General features: G+C 57.0%; 3 protein-coding genes across 4 annotated transcripts in view; 1 reads left to right on the top strand and 2 right to left on the bottom strand.

The window, feature by feature from the left end:
* Nucleotides 1-131: 131 nt before the first annotated feature.
* METTL26 (methyltransferase like 26) lies at nucleotides 132-10837 on the top strand. The gene is made up of 6 exons (XM_054391191.1): nucleotides 132-340; nucleotides 9253-9415; nucleotides 9506-9601; nucleotides 10366-10433; nucleotides 10631-10709; nucleotides 10790-10837. The coding sequence occupies exons 1-6, from the start codon at nucleotides 132-134 to the stop codon at nucleotides 10835-10837; spliced, it is 663 nt and encodes a 220-aa protein (XP_054247166.1).
* An 873-nt stretch (nucleotides 10838-11710) lies between these two features.
* On the bottom strand, nucleotides 11711-14319 carry WFIKKN1 (WAP, follistatin/kazal, immunoglobulin, kunitz and netrin domain containing 1). Its single transcript, XM_054391238.1, has 2 exons — nucleotides 14089-14319; nucleotides 11711-13201 (listed from the first exon to the last, which is right to left on the bottom strand). The coding sequence occupies exons 1-2, from the start codon at nucleotides 14317-14319 to the stop codon at nucleotides 11711-11713; spliced, it is 1722 nt and encodes a 573-aa protein (XP_054247213.1).
* Nucleotides 14320-21864: 7545 nt separating this feature from the next.
* RAB40C (RAB40C, member RAS oncogene family) overlaps nucleotides 21865-26838 on the bottom strand; it is a 45910-nt gene continuing 40936 nt past the window's right edge. Inside the window, exons 4-6 of one of the 2 annotated variants that reach the window (XM_054390966.1) lie at nucleotides 26524-26601; nucleotides 25244-25466; nucleotides 21865-22348 (exon numbers count right to left, since the gene is read on the bottom strand). In XM_054390966.1, coding sequence (XP_054246941.1) covers nucleotides 22068-22348; nucleotides 25244-25466; nucleotides 26524-26601 — 582 coding nt within the window. In that variant the 3' untranslated portion in view covers nucleotides 21865-22067. The remainder of the gene's footprint in view (nucleotides 22349-25243; nucleotides 25467-26523; nucleotides 26602-26838) is intronic. The other variant, XM_054390968.1, reaches the window with a different exon arrangement.

The raw sequence follows: 26838 nt of genomic DNA, 5'->3' as shown, positions 1-26838 counted from the left end.
GGTTGGGGTATTTTGTTGCTGTTGGTTTTGTTTCCCCGCCCCCTCGGCGGCCCCACTCGCGTCGCGGGAGGCGGCTCCCTTCCTGCGGAGCCAGCTGGGAGCTGTAGTCCCCTTCCTGGCCCGCTCCAGCCATGCAAGTGCCGGGGGCTGCGGAGCGCAACAAGGGCCCGATCCTGGAGGTGCTGCGGCAGTACGCGGCGTGCGGAGCCCAGGCGGGGCCCGGCAGCCTGCAGGTGCTGGAGGTGGGGGCGGGCGCGGGGCTCCACGCCGCGCACTTCGCCCGGGCCCTGCCGCAGACCCGCTGGCAGCCCTCGGACATCGACCCGCGGGCACTCCGCAGGTGAGCAGGTAGCGGGGGCGTGCTGGGGCACGGCCTGAGCCCCCTCCCCTCCTACAGACTGTACTCCCTCCCCTCCCTGGTCTGAGCTCCCTCCCGCGGCCTGAGCTCCCTCCCCTCCCACGGACTGAGCACCTTCCCACGGTCTCTGCCCCCTCCCATAGCTTGAGCCCCTTCCCACAGACTGCACCCCTTCGCCTCCGACAGCCTAGGCCCCCACCCCTCCCACGGCCTGAGTCCCCTCCCATAGCTTGCACCCCTCTCCACAGCCTAAGCCCCCTCCCACGGTTTGAGCCCCCTCCCCTCCCATAGCCTGCACCCCTCTCCACGGCCTGAGCCCCTTTCCACAGCCTGTACCTCTCTCCCTGGCCAACAGAGCAGTGACTGGCCTGGCTGGGCTCCCCAGCTGAGAAGCCCCAGGATCCATCTCTCAGCCAGCCTGGGCTCCCCAGTTTCATGCTTGTTTTTACCCAGGAACACCCCAAGATTCAACTCTCAGCCCAGGCTCCCTAGCTCACTGCTTTCTTTGTGCCCAGGAAGACCCCAATCTCCCACCCTCAGCTGACCCAACCTCCCCAGCTGGATCCTTTTGGGTTTTTTTTTCAATCCAGGAAACCCACAAGATTCACCTCCCAGACAGCCCTGGCTCCCCAAGTCCATACTTGCTATTTTTTTTCCATAAAAATCCCCAAAATTCCCCTCCCAAGCAGCCCAGGCTCCCCTGCTCAGTCCTTTACTTCTCCCCAACATCCAGCCAGCTCCCTACCTGCATGCCTGCTGCAGAGCAGGTCCTGCCTGCAAAGCACTCAGCCATTCATTGCCCTCCCTTTATCCACGGTGATGCCAGGCTTGATGCCCAGCTCACCAGGATGCCAGCAGTGGGTTGCTCACACTATGCCCCTGGCACTGTGCCACCCCAGTGATCCCAACTGGGCTGTGTTTGTTTGCTCTGTGTTGGCATGCATGCCTTGCCGCGGGCCATACAGGCGAGCGGGGAGAACGACACATCAATGTGATGCAAGTTCAAATCCCACTTTACTGAACCATCGGTAGTTGCTTATATAGGCCAAACTTCTCCACTCCACCCTCACGCCGTGCGCATGCGTCCTTTCCAGGAAGCCGATTGGTTAGCATAGTCACATTGTTTACACCTGCTTCCCCACCTACATCGCACAATGTTGCCAATGCCCCAACATCTCCCCCCTTTTTCTCAAACAACAAATTCAAACTCTTAGTTATACCACTTAGCATGCATTGAACCAAATATGACAACAACAAGCATGTAATTAGCAAAACAAAAAATTGTAAGCATCAGCATTTCAAGGACACCAGCAACACAGCCTGGTAGACCCCAATTTGAAAACAAACTATTAAACCAATTGTCTAACGAACCCCTTTTTTTTTTTTTTTTGACATCCAAATATCTTTTTGACTAGATACGCTGTGGGCTGAAAGATTAAAACAACGCATTCCCTCAATTTCTTGACGACCATGTCCTTGGGCCAAAAGCAAGGACTTTATTTTCAATCTTTCGTATTATCGTCCGAGTCTGTTTGACTTGGATCAGATGCGGGCCGTATCCACGGTCGAACCCACTTGGCTGGAATCCACCTTGTTGACTCTCCTATAGACACACAAGCATAACCCCTTCCCCAAGTCAGTAAGCAGACTGGTCCATTCCATCGCTGGGCCAAAGGTTCAAAGATTTGTACTAATACCTCATGCTAAGAGAAGTCATTTCTATTAAGCAGGTGAGAGAACATAGGAACTAAATTTTGTTCTGTCCGTGGATTTAACCAATTTAACACATAGCATGCCTTTGCTATAGTGAGGTACGGACTCCTTTCTCCCCCTCTTTTTTATATATTGTCAAAAGCCATTTTAGATCCTGGTGTGCTCGTTCAACAATGGCTTTCCCTCCTGAATTATAGGGTATACCTGTCAAGTGTGTAATTTTCCAGTTCTGAAAAAACTCATGAACTTTGTTACTCAGGTAAGCTGGAGCATTGTCGGTCTTAGTAGTGTCTGGTCGCCCTAACACTGCAATGGCTGTTGTCCAATGCTGAATACAAGCCGAACTGTTGGTTGACTTATGTGAAGTTGCCCAAATTGCTTTAGAACATGTATCTATCATGACATGGATGTATTTAAAGGCACCGAACGGAGGAAATTCGGTGACATCCGTTTGCCAGACCTGGCGAGGTTCTAGGCCCCGCGGATTAGTCCCTTCAGCCAAAATGGGAGTTAATCAGGCACAATCAGGGCAACTAGCAATTATTGAACGAGCATCTGTTTTAGAAATCCCAAAGGACTTCATCAATGACCGTGCCGATTGATGAAAAAATTTATGGGACTGAAGTGCTTGTGCCAAAACATCTTCTGTGGATACTTTGCTTACTACTTTGCTGTCTATGAATGAATTCCCTTCAGCTAGGAACCCTGGCAAATTAGAATGGCTTCTGATATGCATGACCCACCATGGATGTTGACGTGCAATAATTTCAGACTGTAGCTCCAAGATACACATCTCAAGGACTGGATTAGTCATACCGCCTAAGATTGCATTATTTAAACGCTTTACTACTTCAACCACATATTTTGAGTCGATTATAATATTCAAGGGTGTCCTCCGGAAATCCTGAAATACCATAAGAACTGCTTTTAATTCCAAAATCTGAACTGACCCTTTTGTCTTTTCTACTCGGGTATTCCATAGCCCGTTGATTTGATGAGCATATCCATATTTCCCTGTCATACTACTGGCATCTGTAAAAATAGTGACCCCCTCAGAAAGGGGAGATTCTACTTGCAAGGAGTCCTGTTCTATTATCAAATTTGTTTTAAACAAAGGGTGTTTCGGGTAATGATTATCCAGTCTAATTCCATGGACAGCCGTCGCAAAAGCATCAGATTGCTCCATCCATGAATCTGCAAGATTAATGTTTTTCAATGGCAAAATAATTTGAGCTGGGTCTGTCGCTGCAATTATCCTTAATCTATTTCTTGCTTTCAACAGTAAATTTCCGACTGTGTCTGGCCTTGTAGTTGTAGTGGCCTTCAACGTACTGCTATGGAATACCCATTCCAGAATTAACACTGAATCATTTTTAGAAATCTGAGTAATCAAAGCAACCACTTCCCTGTCTTGATTATAACAAATAATAGTGAAAGGAACACCAGGTACAATTCGATCTGCCATATTATTCCGTATTTTTTCTCCTATTACTTGTAAAGCTTGGTATGCTGTGGGGGTCAATGGTCGAGGGTCAGAAGGGGATTTCCCACCTTTTAAAAGATCAATTAGTGGCTTTAAATCAGAATTGGTGATCCCACAATATATTCTTAACCATTGTAAATCACCGACCAGTCTTTGCCCATCATTTAAATTTTCAATCTTTGTATTAAGATTCAATTTTTGAGGTCTCAAACGTGTTTCTAGAATCTGCATGCCTAAATACACCCATGGTGCACGACGCTGAATTTTCTCTTGTGCAATTACTAAACCATATTTTGCTAATGCTTGAGTCACTTCTTGCTCTTTTTGTAATGGAAGTGGCATTGGGGAGGCAATTAACAAATCATCCATGTAATGGTAAGTAATCAAGTCAGGGTTATTTTTTCTCCACTGAGCTAATGCCTGATCTACAAACCATTGACAAATTGTTGGCGAATTTTTCATACCTTGGGGCAGGACCACCCATTGAAACCGTTTAGAGGGTGCAGATCTATTAACAGACGGAACTGTGAAAGCAAATTTATCGCTGTCTTCCTCATGCAGTGGTATTGTGAAAAAGCAACCTTTCAGATCCAAAATAAGTAGATTCCAATGTTGGGGCAACATAACCGGAGATGGTAATCCTGGTTGTAATGCCCCCATTTCTACCATTCTATTATTAACAGCTCTTAAATCATGCAACAGTCTCCACTTCCCCGATTTTTTCTGTATAGTAAAAATTGGTGTGTTCCAAGGACTGACAGATGGTTTTATATGCCCCAATTCAAGTTGTTCCTGAACTAAACTTTCAACAATTTGCAGCCTCTCTTGAGTTAACAGCCACTGATCCACCCATAGCGGATCTTCATTTTTCCATTGCAACTTTAGAGTAGGGCGGGAGCTGCTATCAGTGGCCGCAACTAAAAATTTGTCTGGATCTTAACTCCCCATTGACTCAGTATATCTCTGCCCAAGAGGAGAAGATTTGTCTGTAGGACATAGGGCTTTGCCCAAGCTTGCTGTCCCTCCTCATTGGTGAATAAAACAAATTCCTTACTAATTTTGGTTGAACTGCTCCCTCCGATTCCCACTAAATCGGATCCAGGATCCTCCAAAGGCCACGCTACAGGCCAGAGATCAAGGGGTAAAACAAATACATCCGCCCCTGTGTCCAACATCATCTGCAAACCCTCTAAAATAATACCACCAGGACCCGAAATTGTTACAGACATCAAAGGTCTTTCTAAACCAAGCGTTTCACAGAACAATACCTGCGGTTCGCCATTAGATCCAAAACCTCCCATACCCCTTTCCTTGTTTTCTATATTGGAAACTTGTGATTTAAATGGTACCAATTGCGCTATCGTGCTTCCTTTTGGAATATGGACAGGGGGCGCAAAACATCGAACCATAATACAAATTACACCCTGATAGTCAGCATCAACAACTCCTGGAAGCACAAATATCCCTTTTTTTGTCGCCGATGATCTCCCTATTAATAATGCTGACAACCCAAACCCTAATGGCCCTGACTCAGTTGAAGATACTACATGTATTTGGGTATCAAATATGTCTGCTGGTTCGGCCACTGCCAAGTCGACCCTAGCACTTCCTGTTGTGGCTGCTCGCATTCGGCTGAGACAGCCATCGCCATTTTCTGAGGGGAGGGATACTTGTTGGCCGCGTCCCGCCCCCCGCGGCTGACTCTGTTTCCCTGATTTTGATTCCATGTTAATGGCATCCCATTCTTATTGAATTTGGATCGGCAATCTGCTGCCCGGTGACCATATTTACCACATCTAGCGCAATTGCCATTTAAACTATTTCTACTACCATTTTGATTGGGACACTGCTTCTTAAAATGACCACATTGACCACATTGATAACAGCGTGAAGGTCCCCTGTCTCCTTTGCCTAAATTTTGTTGCGTTTTAAGTGCGGCCGCCAATGCATGAGCATGTATTTTTGCCTTTTCTTGTTCATCAATCAAAGGAGCTCTGGCACACACTTCTATTATTTGAGTAATAGAAGCTGTTGGTGGCAGAGTTGCTATTAATTGCTTGCATGCTGCGTTCGCATTTTGCACCGCAATTTCTTTGGTGAGAAGTCCCTTTAGTTCAGGTTCGACATTGGGGGCATTTTCTAAGGCTTTCCTTATACGATCTACATACCCAAAGAATGATTCATTAGGTCCTTGAGTGATTTTTGTGTACGGTAAAGAAGGAGTACCAATTTGAGGTAGAGACAAAAAGGCTTGCAGACCAGCATTCTTTGACTGGCTCAATATACGCGGATGCACTCCCGCTTGCACTGAGGGGTCCTTAAACTGACCGCTACCCATTAACTGATCCAGAGTAGCCGTACGCAAAGGATCAGTACCGGGGAGATTCAAATTCTCTACCTGTTTTATCTCTAACAAGTCTTGCCATTTGGTTACCCATAACATGAAAGCTGTGGGGGTTAAAACGAGCTCCATCACTGCCCTGAGATCAGCAGGAACTAGATCTTGATATTTTATGAGAGCCGTGATCTGATTTTTAACCAGCTTGTTTTGATACCCAAATTGCATTATTGTCTTTTGTATAGATTGAACAAGCTTCCAGTCCAAGGGCTCCCAAGTCAGTCCCCACCACGCCGTACTACGGGCGCAGCAATAGGTTCAAAACTAAAATCTCCTTGCAAGATACAATTCTGAGCAAGACCCCTGTACCTTTTATCCGCATTAAATGAAGGATCTTTAGGCAATGAAACCATTGGTATATCAGTATCAACATTTCCCCCACCGTGCATATTTGCTTTCTCAAAATTTCTGGCCTTTTTATCTATTTCTTCCAATTGCTTTTCTATATTTCTCAACCCAGTAACTATAGAACTATGTGCTGCCTTATAAGCATCTTTGATGTCCCGTTTTTTCGAATCACGATCAAGTCTCCTCATTTGCTCCAAAAGTTCTGTCATAGCCTCTCTCTGCTGTCGCAGTTCTTTTCTTAGTTCTTGATATGGATTGTTTGCAGCTGCGGCACTACAGTGACCCCTCCCCGAGGTCGCTGAAGAGGAAAAAACAGTCTGCAATTGATCCCAAAAAGCAGTGGAATCTATTTCCATGCTTCCACTTTCTCCGGAAAAAGGGGCAGTCGCCTCAGTATTTGCAGCGCCCTGTGCCGTCATGTTAATCACAACAGAATCACTTTGATTCGGACCGGCTGCGTAAGGTGGTAAAGATTCATCTGCGTCACAATCGGGGTTATAGGGGGGCAAATCATCCCCGTCCAGACCCCAGGCAATCTTCTCTGCCCTGGTCATATGTGATGTTGTTACAGGGCAAGCAACGGGAGAGTCTTGACAGTCTATAGAACTATCGATAGGCAGCCAATTGTCAGGCAATTCTGATTTTGTTCCCTTTGTCTGTTTCCAAGCGGCCGCAGCGGTCGCCTCCCCATGAACTTTGTCAAGTAACAAACGCACTGTTCGATATGTTTTAGCCAAGTGTTTTGCCTCCTTAGATTCTGTCTGCACGCTCTCCCAGAGCTCCCGTCCTATCTTCTGCCAAACTTCCTGACTATAAGCATCTCTTGTAGAGTTCAAATAACCCCTTCTTCGTGCCCAAGTAAGCAGTTCCATTAACGCGGGCTTAGGCAAATTAGTTTCCCTTTCTTCAGCCAGCCTTAACAGGCTATCTACTACGGCTTCTTCTACGACTGATACAGTCGACCCCGTCCTGTTTTCTATCTACTACGGTTTCTTCTACGACTGATACAGTCGACCCCATCCTGCTCTTTTTTCTCCTGACTCACCGGTCAGCCGTGCACGAATCCGCCTTTCTTCGGGCGCCCAGCTTTCCTCTCCGCTGGCAGCAGGATCCTCACCGCTCCGCAGCTCTGATGTCTCCGTCCCCAATCAGTATCACGTCGGGGTCACCAAATGCCGCGGGCCATACAGGCGAGCGGGGAGAACGACACATCAATGTGATGCAAGTTCAAATCCCACTTTACTGAACCATCGGTAGTTGCTTATATAGGCCAAACTTCTCCGCTCCACCCTCACGCCGTGCGCATGCGTCCTTTCCAGGAAGCCGATTGGTTAGCATAGTCACATTGTTTACACCTGCTTCCCCACCTACATTGTACAATGTTGCCAATGCCCCAACAATGGCTCCAGTCGTGGCCAGATGCCCATTCCAGGCATGGCAGTGCCCGGCTCAGCAGGCTCAGCTTCCACTCAGGAATCAAAAATGAACCCAGCCTGCAGCACAGGGAGGAATGTCCCTCAGAAGCGAACCAAACCTGCTGGGAAGAGGCCAAAATCAGTGCCCAGCCAGGGGGGTGGCAGCCACTGCCCTGCCCACCTGTAACGTCCCCAGTGGTGGCACCCAGCACACACTGCCCTGGTGCTGGGAGGTTGTTTCACCAAGAGGTGGCAGGGGAATGGGCCAGAAAGGATAGAAATCACCCCAAAACCACACAGTGCAGCAGTGCTGGGGGTGAGTGGGCAGCAGGGGTGCAGGTTCAGACTTGTGAATGAACACAGCATGTGGGCAGCGCAGGCCCCTGGGTACAGTGCAGGCAGCCTGAACTCATGGGTGCAGGCAGAGTAGGCATGTGGGTGCAGGCAGCATGCAAGCAGCCTGGGTCCATGGGTGCAGGCAGTACTGCAGGCAGGGTGAGTGTGTGGGTGCAGGCAGCATGCAAGCAGCCTGGGTCCATGGTGCAGGCAGTACTGCAGGCAGGGTGAGTGTGTGGGGGCAGGCAGCATGCAGGCAGCCTCGGCCTATGGGTGCAGGCAGTGCTGCAGGCAGGATGAGTGTATGGGGGCAGGCAGCCCGGGAGCGTGGGGGCAGGCAACGTGAGTGTATGGGTGTGGGCAGCATGCAGGCAGCCTGGGCCCATGGATGTAGGCAGTGCTGCAGGCAGGGTGGGCACACAGGTGCAGGCAGCCTACAGGCAGGGTTGGCATGTGGATGCAGGCAGGATTGGCATGTGGGTGCAGGCAGGATTGGCATGTGGGTGCAGGCAGCATGCAGGCAGCCTGGGCCCTTGAGTGCTGTCAGTGCCACAGGAAGGGTAGGCATGTGGGTGCAGGCAGCCTGGGCCCATGGGCACTGGCAGTGCTGCAGGCAGGGTGGGTATGTGGATGCCCCTGGGCAGTGTCCAGGCCCATGGGTGTGGGCAGGGTGTCTGTGTGGGTGCAGGCAGGGTGGGTGTGTGGATGCTCCTGGGCAGTGTGCAGGCACATGGATGCAGGCAGCATGAGGACAGAGCTACAGGCAGGGTGGGTGTGCGAATGTGGGCACTGTGTGGGCAGCCCAGGCACACAGGCACTGACGGTGCTGCAGGCAGGTTGAGCAGGCAGCTGGGTACAGGCAGCTGCGTACAGGCAGCTGGGAGGGCAGTGTGCTCCAGCTGCCCTGCTGGGAGGCACTGGTGAGCTGGCATAGTTTTAGTGCCCTCTTGGTCCATTGGTTGGTTGCTTGCTGCTGCTTCTCCAGCTGCCTGTTGCCGAGCAAAGAGCCTAGCAGCAGCAGAGCCCTGGCCCTCTGCAGACCCCCCCCAGGGTGTGTCACAAGCACAACCTTGTTACTAGACACGGGAGACTCCACTGGGGGCCACGCTGCTGGGGCGGGTTTGGGGTCTGCCCACAGTGTGGGCTGGCAGAGGGCTGGCAGTGCCCCAGCCAGGACTGACGTGGGATTTGGTGCCCACAGCATCTCTGCCTATGTGGAAGCCTTGCGGATACCCAACTTGCTGCCCCCCATCCTGCTGGATGTGGCACAGGGTTGGGAGACCTGGGGAGGTGCCCAGCCTGGCACCCTGGACCTGCTGGTCAGCATCAACATGATGCACATCACCGAGCTGGGCTGCACCGAGGTGAGCGGGGCAGGGCTGGGGCCACAGCCACGTCCCCTGCTCCAGGGCTCCCAGGACTGAGAAGGGGGCTCCTGGTGGGGGTGTCCCCAGCCCTCTGACTGTGCCCCTTCCTCTTTTTCTTTCCAGGGCCTGTTCAAGGGTGCTGGGGTGCTGCTGAAGCCCGGAGGCGTGCTTTTCACCTATGGGGTAGGTGCTAGGGGTGTCTCTGGGGATGCTGGGGGGGCAAAGAAGGATAGGCCAGCTCCAGGGCATGGCTTGGTGGATAGCAGGGGGGTGGATAGCAGGGGGAAAGGAAGGGACATGGATTGGAGGGTATCTCAGCCTTTTGGGACATGCTGAGCCCTGGATTGGGTGGATTTGGCTGCTCACTCCAAGGACAGACTGAGAGAGTTGGGGTTGTTCAGTCAGGAGAGGAGAAGGCTCTGAGGAGAAGGCTCCAAGGAGACCTTATTGTGGCCTTCCAGGATCTGAAGGGGGCTACAAGAAAGCTGGGGAGGGACTGTTTATGGTGTTGGGTAGGGATAGGACTGGGGGCAAGGGATCCAAGCTAGAGGAGGGCAGATTCAGATTGGATGTTAGGAAGAAGTTCTTCCCCATGAAGGTGGTGAGACACTGGCAGAGGTTGCTCAGGGAGGTGGTGGAAGCCTCATCCCTGGAGGTTTTTGCAGCCAGGTTGGATGTGGCTGTGAGCAACCTGCTGTAGTGTGAGGTGTCCCTGCCCATGGCAGGGGGGGTGGAACTGGCTGAGCCTTGAGGTCCCTTCCAACCCTGACAATTCTATGATAGGAGGAGTCCTGTCCTCCTTCACCCCATCTAGGGCAGGGTCTGGGGGTGCCTGTGTCTCTTCTCTTCTTGCATTCTTTCTCCATGTGGTGGGCACAGCAGCCTGTGGGTTGGGAAGGGTCACACAGGGGGCTCATAGCTGCAGCTCTGGCTCTTGTGTCCCACAGCCCTACTCCGTGGAGGGCCACATCAGCCCCCAGAGCAATGTGGATTTCGACCACAGCCTGAGGCAGAGGTAGGTTGGGGGACAGCAGGGGCGCAGAGGCACAGGGCTGCTGGTGACCCCATCCTGCAGCCACAGGAGCCCCCTCACAGTGTGGTCCTCCACTGCAAGATGTAAAGCAGCAGCCAGGGAGCCCCTGGACCCCAGGAGATGTGGAGGCAGCTGTGGGGGGATGTCCTGTATCTGACCCACGCCTCCCTCCCCGGCAGGAATCCTGCGTGGGGCCTCCGGGACACAGTGCTGCTGCGGCAGCTGGCACATGCCAACGGGCTGTGCCTGGAGAGGATGGTAGGTGCTGGGCTCTGCAGTGGGGAGGACAGTCCTCAGCCCAACGGGGGCAGCTCTGCCCCTCAGCTCTCTGCTTGCAGGTGGACATGCCAGCCAACAACAAGAGCCTCATCTTTCGCAAGCTGTGACCTGCCCCCACAGCTCCTCCTCCAGCCTCCCAGCATCTTCCCAGCACGGCTGCCCCAGCTCCACTGGTGCCTCCTCGAAGGGTCACACTGTCCCCATGCCAGCCCCAGACAGGGCACTGGGGACAGGATGGTGGCCCACTCACTCCAACCTGGGCTGGGCTTGGCTGGTGACCTGGGGGCAGTTCCATCTCCCCCTACCTCTTCAGGGCTGCCTTTGCAATGGGGTGCCCCAGCCTGGCACAGGGAAGCCACCACAGCTGCCATGGCAGGGGATGGGTTTGGGGGACAGGGGAGGGGCACAGCATTCCCAGGCATGGGGGAGACTTCTTGCTTGGTGCCAGTTTCTCTGGACAGCACTGTGCTGATGGTTGGGGGACCTGTTGCCCTTCCCCAGCACTGTGCTGCTCCTCCCCCCAATAAACTCCAAGCCTTTGCCCCCAACTCCCAGTAGCTCACTGATGCTTTCAGCACTGACGCTGTGGGGGGACATCCCCAGCCCCCCCCACCAGCAGTGCCAATGAGGGGTCAGGCCCTGCAGTGGGAGCACATGCGGGGTGCTACACTGGGCCCAGAGGCTTCGGGGTAGTGGGAAGGCTTTTATGGGTGGGTGGGGGGCAGTCCTCCCACTCCCCTAGAACCCAGCCCAGTTCTTTATTGCTGCTGGCCAGGCTGGGGGTGGTACAAGGTGGGGGACACACAGCAGATAAATTACAAGGAAGGTGAGAGCTGGGCTGGGGCTCACCACAGGGTTGGAGAGAGCTACCCAAGAGTGGTTATCTCCTAGATACAGGCAGTGGCGTGGGGGCCACCCCACCCCGTGCCGAGTCTGCATCCCCTCCCTGCCCCCTCCCTCCAGCGTGTCCCAGCTCCCCCCTAGTCCTGGAAGCGGTTCAGGAGGTCACAGGTTTTCTTCTCCATCAGCTCATAGATCTTCTTCACCCTCTTGTCGTTGGCCGCCCGCACGTAGCTGCTGGGGTCCAGCGTGGCCATGCCGTCGTGCACCTCACCCATGATGATCAGCGGCCCCTCCTCCGCCGTCATGTTGGGGCAGGGGCAGCTCCAGTCCATGTCAGTCAAGGTCACCTCCAGGTACTTGATGTTGAAGAACTTGAGGCCCATCTTCTCGTCCTTGAGGACGTCCTCCAGGGCGAAGCGGGCGATGCCAGAGTCCTGATCCTCCACGATCTCCATCAGCCGGCCCACGATGGCGAAGTCGCTGCGGCAGAGGCTCAGCACCATCTTGCTCTTCAGGCGGCAGGCCTTGCACTGCAGGCTCTTGGGGAAGGGGCAGACGTCCTCGCAGGTCTCCTTGCTCTCAAAGTTGTTGGTGTTGCCCTCGCAGCCACCGTAGACGAAGGAGTGGCACTGCTTCAGCAGGTGGTTGTACGCCCAGCGGGGCTCCCAGTTCTGGCAGGGGCCCTGCACCATGGGCAGCAGGCAGGTGGGGCGGGCGCTGCCCAGGCAGGCTGCCCGGCACTCCTCGTAGGTCTCGAAGTGGTTCCTGTTGGCCCCGCAGCCGCCGTAGCGGAAGGTGAGGCAGGCAGCCTGCTTGGCGTCGAAGTGCCAGCGTACCTCCAGCGCCTCGCAGCGCCGCCGGTCGGGCTCCTTCAGGCACTCGGCGCTGGGGAAGGGCTGCGAGCTGCCGGCCCGCAGGGTGCCGCCGGGCTCCCGCCTGACCACCGATAGGGGGAAGTCGGCGCGGAGCAGCCCGGCGGCGTTCCGGGCCGTGCAGGTGTAGATGCCGGCGTCCTCGTGGCGGGCGTTGTAGATGACCAGCTGCCCGATGTTGGTGACCACCACGTTGCCGTACATCTGGTCGGGCCGCATGATGAAGTTCTCCTCCCGCTCGCTCTGCTTCTCCCAGGTGATGTCCGGCCGCGGGCGGCCGCTCACGTCGCAGCGGAAGCTGACGGTGCCGCCGGCCCGCACCGACTGGTGGAAGGGGTTGCTGTAGAGGGCGGGGGGCACCGGCACCTCGGGGCCTGCCCCCGGCGTGGGCTGAGCCGTGGTCTCCTGCGGCACGGGGCTGGTGTCGGGCCAGGTGAAGATGTGCTTGCAGGGCACGGTGGTGAGGCGGGTGCCGCGCAGGCAAGCCTCGGCGTCCATGTAGCACTTGTTGTAGTAGGTGAGGCCGTCGGAGGCGCAGGTGAAGTTGGGCTCCTTCTCGCAGCGGTCCTTGCACTTGCAGACTGGCTGCCCGTCCCAGATATCGCAGTCGGAGCCCTGCTGCGCGCACACGAAGCTCTCGCAGGACGCCGCCGCGGCCAGCGCTGGCGCCGGGGCGCTGCCGTCGGCGAAGCGAGCGGCCACGCAGCTCCGCAGCCCGCACACGTTGGTGCAGCATTTCTCAAAGCCTTCGCAGTCCTGCCCGCGGTGGGGGAGAGGAGATTGGAGAGGAGGGAATGGATGACACGGAGGTGAAATGGCTGTGGGTGCTGCCCGCTCCGCCCCCCACCGCCCTGTGGGGTTTTGGGTGGGCAGGTGTCCCCCCGCCCAGCCCTGTGCACCCTTGGCATTGCTGGGCTCCAGGTAAGAGCCAGACCTGCCAGGGTGGCTACAGCCCACCCTCAGAGACCCCATGTCCCCCAGGGAAGCTCAGGAGTGCGCTGCAGTGATAAGAGACACTCCCCTGCCCCCGGCAGACAGCATCTCACCCCTCTCAGCCTTCGCTGGCTGAGGAGCAGCAGACCTCGTGACACGGAAGAATTGTAGAGGAGTCTCCACCTGGGTCCACCCTAACTGACCCCAGGGAGCTGCCAGTGCCCCAGCTCACCACTGTGGAACCCGGAGCTGGGGCTCTCCAGGATGGGCAGATGGTTCATGGGTGGGCTTCTGCCCTCAGGGAATAAATACGGGGGGGGGGAGAGAGGGGGGGACAGGGGGTGTCTGTGCATGTTCCATGGCAGTTCCCTGTCCCAGAGCACACATTCCCCTGATCCCAGCCCCTCCACCGTGTGGGAGCATCCTGGAGATGCTATGAGGGGATGTGTATGCCCTGAGGGGGGACCTTGTAGGAGCAGCAAGCGCTTTCTTTGCCTGCTGGGGGAGGACAAGGAGCAGCCCCTGGGCACCCCTGATGCCAGCTGACATCAGGGGGTACAAAAACCGTCTGGCTGAGCCCTTTGTGCCGAAAGAGCTGAGCCAGCTGCGACCCTGAGCTCAGGACCTGCACCCCAAAGCCTCTCCATGGAGGATCTGGGGATGCCCCCCCAACCCCATCCTGGTCTCCCCAGCCTTCACATCCCTCTCACCTGGTCAGCCTGGCACTCCCGCTCGCAGGTGCTCTGCGCATCCACCCACAGGTTGGGGTTCAGCTGGTTGGGGCAGACCCCCAGGTGCCTCATCCTGCCCGGCTGCAGGCTGAGCCCGGCCGCCGCTGCTGCCAGCAGGAGCAGGAGGAGCGCGATGCCCACGGGGACTCGCTGCCACCCACTCGCTCGCCGGCCCCGGCCCGGCTGGCCGCAATCCCCACGAGGAGGCATCTGGCCACCCCGCGCCGCCAGCCTGGCTCGCTCGGGATAAATCACATCCAGGATGGAGGGGATGAGGGAGAAGGCGGGCGGGCAGGGGGACAAAGAGGAGGAGGAGGAGGAGAGGACCAAACCTCTGCCCTTCAACACGCCCAGCGCCTGCTGGACCACCGGCGATGCCGTCCGCCACCTCCATCCATCGTCGGCGCTCGGCTGCCGGGGTGGCTGGGACACGGTGGCCGTGATGTCCCCTCGGTGAGGGGGGCTCAGTCCATCCCCGGCTCCCCGCTGCTCCGGTAGTGGGGTGGAAGGGGTGGACGGGAAGGTTGTAATCTGAATCCCCTCCCTTCCCAGTGATGTTTCTGGGTGTTTGGAATGGGAAAGGCGCTGACCTCAGCCTCTAACCCCGGCCAGCCCGGCGATCGGCTGGGCAAACACGGGGGGAGATCAAAGGCAGAATGCGGAAAGTCTCCAAAGAGGGAGAGTGAAAGGAGGGGTGGGGGGGACACAAAAGAACCCGCCCGGCCCATGGAGACGAATTCCAGCAGGATGAGAAAACAGCCAGAGCCTGTGACCCACTCGGACAGGGCCACCGGCGGGGAGATCTGCGGAGCCCTCTCTGCGGGGGTGTGGGCAGTGGGCTGGCCTGGGAGCCCCTCACCCCGCACCTCACCTCTGGGCACCCACCAGCACTCCAGCAGCCCAGGAGTCTGTGTCCCTCCTGCTCATCCCGCTCTCCAGCCAGCAACCCACCAGTGCCACATGCCACTGCCCAGCACCGGCCCCTAGATCGCCTGAAAGGCTGGATGCCCACCCAGCCACCCCAGAGGGGCTCACCCAGCCTCTGGCAGCTCCCAGCCCTCCATCCCCGCTGGTGTAGGGCCAGGCTGGCTTTCCCTGGGCTGGAGGACAGCTCCTGGCCGTGCCAGCCCCCGGTGGCACCGCTTGGGCACACTGTGCCAGGACTTCACTGCAGCCACTGCCTTCCCGAGCACGTCCCGCAGCCGGCCCTAAACTGGCAGGAGCCGGCCCGGACTCCCCGGCCAGATTTGCCTAATCCCCGCTGGAGACTGACCTGCAGCAGGAGCATTTCATGGCACTGCGGGAGCATTAACCCTTCCGGCACTGGTCAGAGCCCTCGCCCACCGCCTCAGCTCCTGGCCAGCCCACCCGAGGGGGTTTTGTCCGGGAGGGGAGCAGCTCAGCACCTCCAGCCTCCCCTCTGCAGGGCAACAAAAAGGGGTGGGGGTTGGAGAGGGGGTCGCAAAAAATGGGGGGAGCCTTTTTGGGGGTAACCAAGGCACGTGCACCCCAGAGGTGGTTTGGAAACAATGGTTTGGTGTTCCCCCAGCCTGCAGCTCCCCCACCTCAGCAGGCCAGGCGTTCCACGGCGGGGTTCCTCGACACCCTCCAAGGCGGTATGAGCAGGGCATAGCCGCCGTGCCCCGGCACGCTGAGCTCCCGCCGGTGCTACTCACACAGCGCCGCAACTCCCGGCCGCCGGCGCTGCCCTGCCCGGGCGTGCGCTGGGGCTGGCAGACGAGATCCGTGCCTGTGAACCCCCATGGCACGGTCAGACTCACATCAGGTCGCCTTGGAGGGACAGAGCGTGGCCCGCGGCTGTGCCCGCGGTGCCCATTTCACAGCTAAGCAACCGCCCAAGTGTCCGGGCAGCCCTGGATGCAGAGCAGAGGTTAAGCTGTTCCGGGACTCCGGTGGGGAGGCTGCTGAGGTGTTTTGCAAACAGGGAATTGCATCAGGACAACCCAGCCCAGGAGATGCCAGGGGCTCTACCCTGCCTGCCCTGGCAGCTCCAAGCCTCCTAGACCCAGCCAGCCCATTCCAGACAGCAGCGGCCAGCAGCAGCATTGTACACGGAAATCCCCAAACCCACCCCGCTGGGAGGCAGTGTGCTGGGCTGCTGTGGCACCTCGCTCCATAAGGATGCAGCCTTGGGGCACAGAGCCACTTTGGGGTGCCCTAGGAGCCTTCTGAGAGCGCTGGTGCAGGAGGGAAGGCAAGAGGGGGAAGAGAAAACCTGGAGCTCAGCTCTTCCCATCCCACACCAGGCTCTGTGTGGTCACAGCAGCACAGCCTCAGAAGATGCCAAGATGCTGGTACTGGGCTTTGGGTAGGCTCCTGCCCTGTAGCCCCTCTACAGAGCTGATGGAGCAGCCCCTGAGGGGTGGCCCTTTTCTTACACTGGAGCTGGGGACCTGGGGGTGGCCCATTTCTCACACTGGAACTGGGGACCTGGGGGTGGCCCATTTCTCACACTGGAGCTGGGGAGCAGCCCCTGAGGGGTGTCCATGTTTCACACCAGAGCCTGAGATGTCTCATCCCCATGTCACTGAGATCAAAAGCACTGAGGCCAGGACAAGCACGGACCAGGAACCTCTGTGATGTGAGTCTGGAAGGATGTTGCATGGTTGGAAATGCAGCTCCTGAGAACTGGAGACCCTCACTCACGCCTGGGGACTGCTGTCCAGCCTCTTCTAGAGTTTCTTCATCAGCAAATGAAAGAAAAAAGTGACTTCCCCTCCAAGGGACCAAGGCCACAATTACCTTTCACCACCTGAAAGGCTCAAGCAGCCACAACTTCATCTCCCCAAACTGTTCACCTCCACCTACCCCAGCAACCCTCCACACCCCCAAACAGGGAGCTTTTGGGGTCACCTTTGAAGCTCCAGACATGGGTGTGAGTTTATGGCTTCTCCCCTTGAGCCAAGGGAGAGCAGGAAGCAGCTCAGCACCCCCTCCTTGAGGACCAGGCACAGCAGCATGTGGCCCCCTCCCTGCTACCACCCTGCACCCAGGCAAGGCTCCTGCCTCCTCAGTGCACCCATGGGGGGCTGTGTCCTCATTTTCAAGCACCTCAGGTGCCACCAGCCAGATGAAGGTCACCATTTCTTCACAGCTGCCCCACAGGGGTTCAGCAAAATACACAAAGCAGCCCAGGACAACCTGCTCCCCCTGCTTTCTCCAGGGAACAGGAATCCCTCAAGCTCCCCCAGCCTCTCCCTGGCGCTCCGGGTGTTCTCCTGCCCTGCTGCTGGGAGCAGACAGCTGCAGGCCAGGCTGCTCCAGCAGGATGGGCTCTGGCTGGCCCCTACCCCACCTGAAACCACACACAGCCTTTGTTTTAGCTCTGCTGGCCAGACACTTCCAGAACCCCCCTGAAAAGGGAAAAGGAAAAAAAAAAAAGGCTCCGTGACTCTTCCCTGCTCAAGCTTTCACCTTAGCTCCAGAGTTTTCCCGGCTGCAGACACTATCTCATTTCCCCCCTGCCCCCTCCCAACCCTGCCAATTACTCCTTAAGCTGTTAAAACAAGCGTGGCCAGTCTGGTACGAAGTGGAAAATCTGATCCCAGGGAAGCCAGCAGGCAGGGGAAAAGGGAGGTCATGGGGAGGTGGGCTGGGAGCGAGAGAGAAAAGATCAGGCAAGAAGTTCTCCTCCACCCCAGGAACCATCTCCCATTGTTTGGAGCTCTCAGCCCCAGTCAATGTCTCCAAATGCTAACCCAGTGACAGGCTGGTGTGACAGGCATGCTCCCTGCAGCCCATGTGAGGAGAGGCTGGGAGAGCTGGGGCTGTTCAGCCTGGAGAAGGCTCAAGGCAGACCTTATCACCATGGACCAGGACATCAAGGGTGACTCCCAGGAGGATGGAGCCTGCCTTTGTCCAAGGAGTCCCATGGCAAAGCCAAGGGCTGATGGGTTCAGGTTACTGCTGGGGAGATTCCCATTGGGCTCCAGAAGGAAATCTTTCCCCACGGGCACAGTCAGACACTGGAATCATCTCCCAAGGGCAGCAGGGGAGTGCCCTGCAGTGGGCACTTTGCAGGCTCAGCTTGGCAGGGTGCTGGCCCTGCTCATTTCAGCTGCACTGGGACCCAGAGAGGTTGGAGCAGGAGGTCCTTGGGGTCCCTTCCCCCACTGGCATTCTGTGATGTTCTCTGTCAGTCACATTTATCTCAGGCTGCCTTTCAGCTTGTTCCAGGCTGGGTGAACACTGCTGCAGCTCTTGCTCCTCACTCCCCAAGGACCACCCAGACCCAAAGAAGGAGTTCAAGGCATCCACTCCAACCCCCTGCCATGGGCAGGGACACCTCCCACCAGCCCAGGTTGCCCAAGGCCTCATCCAGCCTGGCCTTCAACACCTCCAGGGAGGAGGCAGCCACAGCCTCCCTGGGCAGCCTGTGCCAGACTCTCACCACCCTCACACTCAACAACTTCTTCCTCAGCTCCACTCTAACCCTGCTCTGCCTCAGCTCCAAACCATTCCCCCTTGGCCTGGCTCCAGACCCCCTCAGCAAAAGTCTCTCTGCAGCCTTCCTGCAGGATCCCTTCAGGTCCTGGCAGGCAGCTCTGAGGTCCCCCTGGAGCCTTCTCCTCTGCAGGCTGCACACCCCCAGCTCCCTCAGCCTGTGCTCACAGCAGAGCTGCTCCAGCCCTTGCAGCATCTTTGTGGCCTCCTCTGGCCTCACTCCACAGCTCTGAGTCCTTCTGCTGCTGGGGACAGCAGAGCTGGAGGCAGGATTGGAGGTGAGGTGTGGGCAGAGCAGAGCCAAGGGGCAGAATCCCCTCTCCTGCCCTCTGCCCACACTCCTCTGGCTGCAGCCCAGCACACAGCTGCCTGCTGGGCTGCAGGAGGGCACTGCTGGCTCCTGGGGAGCTGCTCAGCACCCAGCACCCCCAAGGCTCTTTCTTCAGGGCTGCTCTCAACCCACTCTGCACCCAGCCTGGATTTGTGCCTGGAGCACTAGAGACAGTTTGGGGCAAACCTCCCAATCTCCCCAGCCCAAATGCAAACGGAGACAGCTTCTGCACCTTTCCAGTGGCAGTTCAAAATGACAACAACAACAAAAAAAAGGCTTTAATTTATACAAAACAAACCCAGGGGGAATCAGCTGAACAACATTGACTGTACAAAGGAATAATAATAATAATTAAAAAAATTTAAAAAAATCAAAGGAGAGTCCAAACCAAACCAAATCAAATCCAAAAAACAAACCCAAAACCCAACTGAGGAATGGTCCAAGTGTTGGAAAGCAGCTAGGGAGTAGTGTTGACATTAGATGCAAGAATTTTTTCTTTTTAAATAATATAAAATAAAAAAGGTGTTTTTTTTATTGTGAGTGTGTTGTTGGTGGTTTTTTTTTTTTTTTTTGCTCCAGGTTCAATTTTCCATCCTGGCTACAGACCACTGAGACCCCAAACCCAGCCCCGAGCACAGGGAGAAGGGCAAAAGGGAGGTGTCCCAGGTGGCCAAGCCAACCCAAGCAGAGGTATGAGGAGTTTCTCCAGCCATGCAGCAGCTCCCTGGGCTCGGCCAAGGAGACCTCCAAGCCTCCCCAGCCCAGGCAGCCTGGCGGAGGGGCCCCGCGGTGCCCAGCCGGTGCCTGCCAGGAGAAGTCTCTGCCTTGCACGGTGCCCATCACCTGTTGGCAGTATATCCCCGGGGCTGCTGAGCCAGCGATTGTCTTCTGCTGTGTGTTAAGTGATGGGGAACAGGTGCCAGCCCTCCCAGACAGGTCCTCCAAATCCCCCCGGCCTTGGCGCTGAGCTGGGCTGCGCCTTTGCTCTCGAGCCAAGCCACCACTACAAAGGATTCTTCTCCCTGCCCTCCATCTGCCTGGGGTTGCATTCTCTCCTCGCTCATTTGAGCTGGGCTTTAAATAAAGCACGCAGGGGATGAGCCAAGAGACCTGCCCCTGAACCGCCCTGTGTCCTGCGGGGAGGGGAGGGAGACAGCTCCTGCAGCTCCCAGGTTGGCTGAGGAGCAGCGGGAGGGATGTGCCCTGCAGGCTGCCTGCACAAAGCACCTAGCCCTGAACCGCCCTGTGTCCTGCGGGGAGGGGAGAGGGACAGCTCCGACAGCTCCCAGGTTGGCTGAGGAGCAGAGGGAGGGAGGGATGTGCCTGCACAAAGCAGGGTCCGTCGGCCGCGCTGCAGCTGCCGCGGCTTCATTCTGCCCATGCAATGCCACAAGCATTCCCCCCTGGGGAAGGGCGGGGGCAGAGGAGCGTGCCCCAGGCCTGGAGGAGCTGCTGACAACAGGAGGAAGATGGCAGCACTGCACTGGCTGCTCTCCTTGCTGAGGAGGAGCAGGAGTTCCCTTTCTACCACGCTACTCACAACCTACACATCCTGGTCACCTGTGAGAATCCACCTGCACAGCTCAGTCTCACCACCACCCTCCCCCTAGCGGGGTGAGAAGGGCTGGGTGCTGTTCCTAAGCCTCCAGGCAAGTTTCCAGCAGAGATCAGTCGTGGGACACATGGTCTTGCTTGACATGAGATCCCCCACTCCACATGCACAGCTCAAGCCCTTCATGCTGAGCTACTCTCAGCTCCAGGAGCAGCCCTACAGAGCCAAGCAGTTTGCTTCCCAACTTCCTGGCAGTGCCAGGAGAGCTGAAGTGTGTTTCCCACGATGGGACCTACTGGGTCTGCTCTTTCCCCACACAAACCTCTTCCAACTTCCCAGTGCCTGGCTCCTTCTCGCTCCAGTGGGAAAAGCTGCTCCTGGGCTTTCCTCACTTTCATGCAGGAGGAGCTGCAGCGACGCCAGCTCAGGCAGGAGGTCTTTGGACAAGCAAAGCAAGCAGTAGCCAGGAGCTGGGGGCTGTGGCACAGGGTGGTGAAGTGGCTGGAGAGCTCTGGAGATGACAGCTGAGGCTTTGCAGCAATGAGGGACCAGATTCAGCAATTCCCTCTAGCTTCAGGTGTGATGCTTCCACCCTCAGCCCCCCATCAGGGGATGCAAAGTGAGCAAGGCATTGGTCTGGGCATGCAGCTGCTCCTTCATCCTGGCCCTTCAAGCCCCTTACCTCCAGCCTGCCTTCAGTGGTAGGGAAGGATGGGAACAAAGCAGCTTGGGGGATGGGACAGGAACTGCTCTTTCTAAGCCCAGCAGGCGCCCAGGTGGGGATTTCAAAGTCTCTGAAAGCACTGGGTGTGTCCTGATGGGGAAATCTTCTGCTCCTCCCTGCTGCTGGCACTGGCAGAGGTAAAACCCAGCACTGGTATTTACATGGCTGCATAAAATTTTCCCTGACTGCTTCTTAAAAAACCCCTTACAAAACAAGTGCTGTATACATACATACATATATATAGAGAGAATATTTACACAGCTAAAGGCAGAAGGCAAGCAGCCTGCTTCCTTTCCCCATTCTGCTTGGCCAACTCTTGCCTTCTTTTCTTGGTTGCTTTGTTTGTTTTCTTGGGTTTCTTTTTTTTTTTCTTTTCTCTTTTTTTTTGGCAACAGCAGGTTCACACCCTGGTGAGAACTGTCCTTAGTCCCCTGGCTCTTTTGTCTTCTCCTCCACCCAAGGATCTCTCTAGTGCACCAGCAATCTGTTCAGGAGGCCAAGAGTTAACAGTGCAGCACAGACCCTTCCTTGCCTACTCCCTTAAGCCTCTCAAGCTTCCATTAAATCCATTTCTCCATTCAGACCAGATGAGTTTCCTGCCCCCCCACCCCCACCCCACCCCTGGACAGCTTCCCCCCAACTCCAACCCCAAACCCCATTGCCTCCCTCCCTGCCCAACCTGGCAGCTGCTGAATTTTCCACCCCAGGCCGAGAGGCAAAGCCCAAAGCATTCTTGGAGGGTCACTTGGCAGGATGCTGCCCCTGCCAGCGCCGAGCCAAAAGGTGAGCAGGCTCCAGGGCACCCGGAGGGCAAGGTGGGGGGGCAGAGGGCTGAGTGTGCCAACAGCTGTCCACGGGTGGGCTCCCAGCCCACCCTGCGTGTCCTGCTAGGAGATCTTGCAGTTGCTGCGTGAGCAGTTCTGTGGGGGGCTCTGGGGCGGCCGGATGGATTTGGATCTCTTCAGGCTGTTGCCTTTGCTGCCGCCGCCGCCGCCGCTGCTGGCCAGGGAGTAGGAGCGGCCGTGCATCATCACCGCGTTCATCCCGTTGGCCATGGAGAAGGACTTCAGGTGGCTCTTGATGGTGACAGGCAAGGGCAGCTTGTCGATGAGGTGCACGGGGGTGCAGGAGACGATGGCTCGGCAGCACAGGTCCTGCAAGCTGAACACTGGTGGGAGAAGCAGAGCGGGACAGTCAGCGGCAGGGCCAGGGGTGAGGAGCAGCAGCTGGAACCCAAAGGTTCCACCTGAACACCAGGAGAAAGCTGTTGGGTGTGAGGGTGCTGGAGGCCTGGAGCAGGCTGCCCAGAGAGGCTGTGGAGTCTCCTTGTCTGCAGACTTTCAAGACTCATCTGGATGAGTTCCTGTGTGATCTGCCCTGGGTGATCCTCCTCGGCAGTTGTGGGCTGCCCAGTTCAGGAGGGACAGGGATCTGCTGGAGAGAGTCCAAGGGAGGGCTGCAAGGATGCTGAAGAGCCTGGAGCACTGCCTGGAGAGGAGAGGCTGAGAGCCCTGGGAGTGTTCAGTCTGGAGAGGAGAAGGCTGAGAGGGATCTGATCAATGTCTGTCAATAGCTGAGGGCTGGGGGTCAGGAAGGAAGGGACAGGGACAGGCTCTGCTCACTGTGCCCTGGGATAGGCCAAGGGGCAATGGATGGAAACCACAGCACAGGAGGTTCCAGCTCAACATGAGGAGGAACTTCTGCACTGTGAGAGTCACAGAGCACTGGAACAGGCTGCCCAGAGAGGTTGTGGAGTCTCCTGTCCTGGAGACTTTCAAACCCCATCTGGATGTGTTCCTGTGTGACCTGTGCTGGATTCTATGGCCCTGCTCTGGCAGGGGGGTTGGACTCAATGATCTCTGAAGGTCCCTTCCAACCCCTACCACTCTGTGATTTCCAGGGCTGCCTTGCCCCACAGCTATTCCTTGTGCTGTGCAATTCCTGCTCGTTCAGGGAGAGATGCTAACAGCAACTGTGAGGAGCCTTGGACAGGGAGCAGCTTAGGTGGGACAAAAGCTGGGGACAGCCCAGGCAAGCTCTGCTGTCACAGCTTAGTGCTTTGAGAGACACCAGCTTTGGTGTCCATGCAGGGCTCAGATCCTGCCACCCTCCCTCTGTGCACAGTGCCTGAGGCAGTCAGCTCACATTCCTGCAAGAGATTTGACTTCTCCAGGCCATCCTCTGGCTACTAGGAGACATCCAAGGAAGAAGGCAGCAAGGTCAGCAAACCCTGAAGCAGGACAGTCTCACCTGGGACCTGCTTTGGGGAGCAGCCCTCAAAGGGTCTGCTTTCTGCAGAGCACCTCTAGGAACAGAGATCCCACCAAGGCAGAAGAAGACCCTGCCCTTTTTCAGGCTTACCAGCGTCGCTGAGCTGCCTGCACACCGTGGGAAGTCTGCTCGGAGGGGATTTCCCCGCAGGTGGCCACACGAGGGCGCCGCTCACCCCCGGCCTGCCACCAGAGCCACGCTGGTGCCCCCCGGCAGCAGCGCCGCAGCCCCGGGGGCAGCCCCAGGTCACAGCCCTGCCTCGGGAGGAGCTGTAGGAGAGGTGTCCGAGTGCAGCACAGATCCTGCTCACCGCTCCTGCAGGAGCTGGAGAAAGCAGTCTGGCAGCCAGGCCAGTGGCAGACAGTTTGGTAACTGGAGAGCAGGATCCATGTGAAGGCCTCTCCATCAACCATGGCAAAGCTGCTGCTGCCCAGGCTGCCAGTGGGGCACACTGTGACCTCCAGGCAGGAATGGGGGGTGTCACAGAACCCCAGCAGGGTGGGGTTGGAAGGGAGCTCTGGAGATCATCCACCCCAACCCCTTGCTCCAGCAGGGCACCCATAGCAGCTTGCCCAGGAGCACAATGCCCAGGGGGGGTTGGAAGCTCTCCACACAAGGACACTCCACAACCTCTCTGGCCAGCCTGCTCCAGCCCTCCAGCACCCTCACACCAAACAACTTTCTCCTCCTGCTCACATCCAACCTCCTGCCTGACACTTTGTGCCCCTTGCCCCTTGTGCTGGCCCTGGGCACCACTGAGCAGAGTCTGGCCCCAGCCTCTTGCCCCCCACAGCTCCTTTAGCTCTTGCTGAGCATTGCTCAGCTCCCCTCTGGGGCTGCTCTTCTGCAGGCTCTCAGCCCCAGGGCTCTCAGCCTTTGCTCCTCACAGAGCTGCTCCAGGCCCCTCAGCAGCTCTGCAGCCTCCCCTGGACTCTCTCCAGCAGTTCTCTACCCCTCTTGAACTGGGGAGCCCAGAACTGGACCCAGGACTGCAGATGTGGTCTTGCTGGGGCAGAGTAGAGGAAGACGGCAACCTCCCTGGCCCTGCTGGCCACACTCTTCTCCATGCACTCCAGATCACCACTGGCCTGCTTTGCCACAAGGGCATGTTGCTGGCTTATGGTTAATTTGCTGTCCTCAGCACTCCCAGGTCCTTCCCCTTGGAGCTGCTTCCCAGCAGGTCCCCCCTCACCTGTCCTGCTGCATGGAGTTAAGACTATTTTGCTTCAAATCCAGGAGGCTGAGACTTCCCATGGAAGCTGCTGGTGGCCACACTGCAGCTCATGTGCCTGGCTGCATGCAGCAGCCCAGCCCTCTGCTGCACACACAGTAAAGGGCTGCAGTGTAGTCCCTCCCAGCTCCTTGAGCTGCTTCTGCCTCCGTGACCCTCCAAAAGAGGAGGCACAGGCTGGGGCAGGGGTAAGGACAGAGCTGCTGATACTGGGCTTCGGCCCACACAGAACTGGCTTCAAGTGCTTTCAAACTGTGAACTCAATTGCCTTCTGCCTCATCCAGAGGAAGAGGAGAGGGGGAGGATTCCCCAGAGCAATTCAGGTCCCAGACATGCTGAGCTGCCCTCCAGAGCTGCCTGCCAGGTTCCTGCACTAGCGCAGGCAGCTCCTGGCTCAGCTCCAGCTCCTCTCACCCCAGGCACTTCTCCATCTCAGGTGCTTCCAGATCCCACAGTGACTCACAAACACACCTCCCACGGAGGCCCTCACTCCTGCTGCTGCCTTGCAGTCCAGCCAGGCCTCACACCTTGCCCAGCCTGGGCTTCCCCCTCCCCACTGACCTCTGTTGGGTCTCCAGATCTTCTCCATGCCGTGGCGCATGAGAACGATGCGGGACAGCTCCGTGAAGGACTCGATGACGTTGAAGTTGCAGAGGGGACTGACCTCAAAGAAGGTCATGCAGTTCTTCTCTGCATAGGCCCTGGCCTGCTCTGTGGGCACCTGCCTCTTGAAGGCCAGGTGAAGCCTGTTCCCCACCAGGATCCGAGGCACCCCGGGGGCATGCTGCAAAACAGAGCAGGAGGGGAGAAACCAGAGTCAGGCCTCAGTGCCAGCAGCCACAGAGTGCCAGCAGCCACAGAGTGCCAGCAGGGTAGGGCTGGAAGAGAGCTCTGGAGCTCACCCAGTCCACCTCCCCACCCCTGCTCCAGCAGGGCACCCACAGCAGCTTGCCCAGGAGCACAATGCCCAGCTGGGGTTGGAAGCTCTCCACACAAGGACACTCCACAACCTCTCTGGCCAGCCTGCAGTGAAGGGCAAAGTGCTGTGTGCCAGAGGGCACTGCCAGGCTGTCCTGCTGCATGGTAAGAGGAACATCCTCTCCACAGCCAGGTTCACAGGGAGGCTTCCTAACTCTTCTGACCATTCCCAAGCCCTTTCCTACTACTCTGGACTTATCCAGAGGTAGAGGGCAGACACTTAACCCCTGAGGAGTGTTGGAGTTGGAAAGGACCTTTCAGATCATTGAGCCCAGCCCTGAACCCAGCACTGCCAGGGCACCACCAAACCACAGCCCTCAGCACCACATCTCCATGGCACTGAAACCCCTCCAGGGATGAGGACTCCACCACTGCCCTGGGCAGCCTGGGCCAGGGCTCAACCACTCTTTCAGTGAAGAAGTTCCTTCTAATGGCCAACCTAAAGCTCCCTCGAGGCTGCTCCTCTTGTCCTGTCCCTTGTTCCTAGGGAGCAGAGCCCAAGCCCCAGCTGGCTCCAGCCTCCTCTCAGGAGCTGCAGAGAGCAATGAGGTCTCCCTCAGCCTCCTCTTCTCCAGGCTCAACACCCCCAACTCCCTCAGCTGCTCCTCCCCAGCCCTCTTCTCCAGACCCTTCCCTAGCTCTGTTGCTCTTCTCTGGACCTGCTCCAGCTCCTCAATGTCCTTCTTGAAGTGAGGGCCCCAGAACTGACCCCAGGATTGGAGCTGTGGCCTCCCCAGTGCCCAGCCCATAGGGATAATTAGTGGACTGCTACTGCTCCTGTCCCCTAGCAGAGGTGGCAGCTCAGGGGAGCCTGCCCAGGTGGCTGCTGTGGGGCAGTGGAGCTGCTCCCCCTCCCCTCTCACCTCATCGATCTCCTTGATCCAGCGGTCGATGCCATCGAAGGACCAGCGGTTGGTGATGTCATACACCAAGAGAATCCCCTGGGGGAAGAACACCAGGAGCAGATCAGCAAAGTGGCTCCGTGGGCAAGCTGCCAGGGTGGCCACAGCTGAAAGCCAACCTCCACGAAACCAAAAGGCTGAAGGGCAGAGGGTGGCTCCAGCTGCACTGTTTGTGTGCTTGCTGGGGCAGAAATGGAGACACCAGATCTGGGCTAACTCAGTCCCAGACCATGAGAGGAGATTTTACTCCTTGGTTTGGGCTTGAACATCTCTCAA

Source organism: Indicator indicator, chromosome 22 (genome assembly GCF_027791375.1).
Source record: "Indicator indicator isolate 239-I01 chromosome 22, UM_Iind_1.1, whole genome shotgun sequence".
Classification (NCBI taxonomy): Eukaryota; Metazoa; Chordata; class Aves; order Piciformes; family Indicatoridae; genus Indicator; species Indicator indicator.
This window is presented reverse-complemented; position numbering and strand designations above follow the sequence as displayed.

Bases quoted from the DNA above. Each gene is read 5' to 3' on its own strand.
- METTL26 (XM_054391191.1), top strand. From the start codon at position 132: ATGCAAGTGCCGGGGGCTGCGGAGCGCAACAAGGGCCCGATCCTGGAG. The intron at 10,434-10,630 runs GTAGGTTGGGGG...CCTCCCCGGCAG, and splicing joins GACCACAGCCTGAGGCAGAG to GAATCCTGCGTGGGGCCTCC. The intron at 10,710-10,789 runs GTAGGTGCTGGG...CTCTGCTTGCAG, and splicing joins GGCTGTGCCTGGAGAGGATG to GTGGACATGCCAGCCAACAA.
- WFIKKN1 (XM_054391238.1), bottom strand. From the start codon at position 14,319: ATGCCTCCTCGTGGGGATTGCGGCCAGCCGGGCCGGGGCCGGCGAGCG. The intron at 13,202-14,088 runs GTGAGAGGGATG...CACCGCGGGCAG, and splicing joins GGGAGTGCCAGGCTGACCAG to GACTGCGAAGGCTTTGAGAA.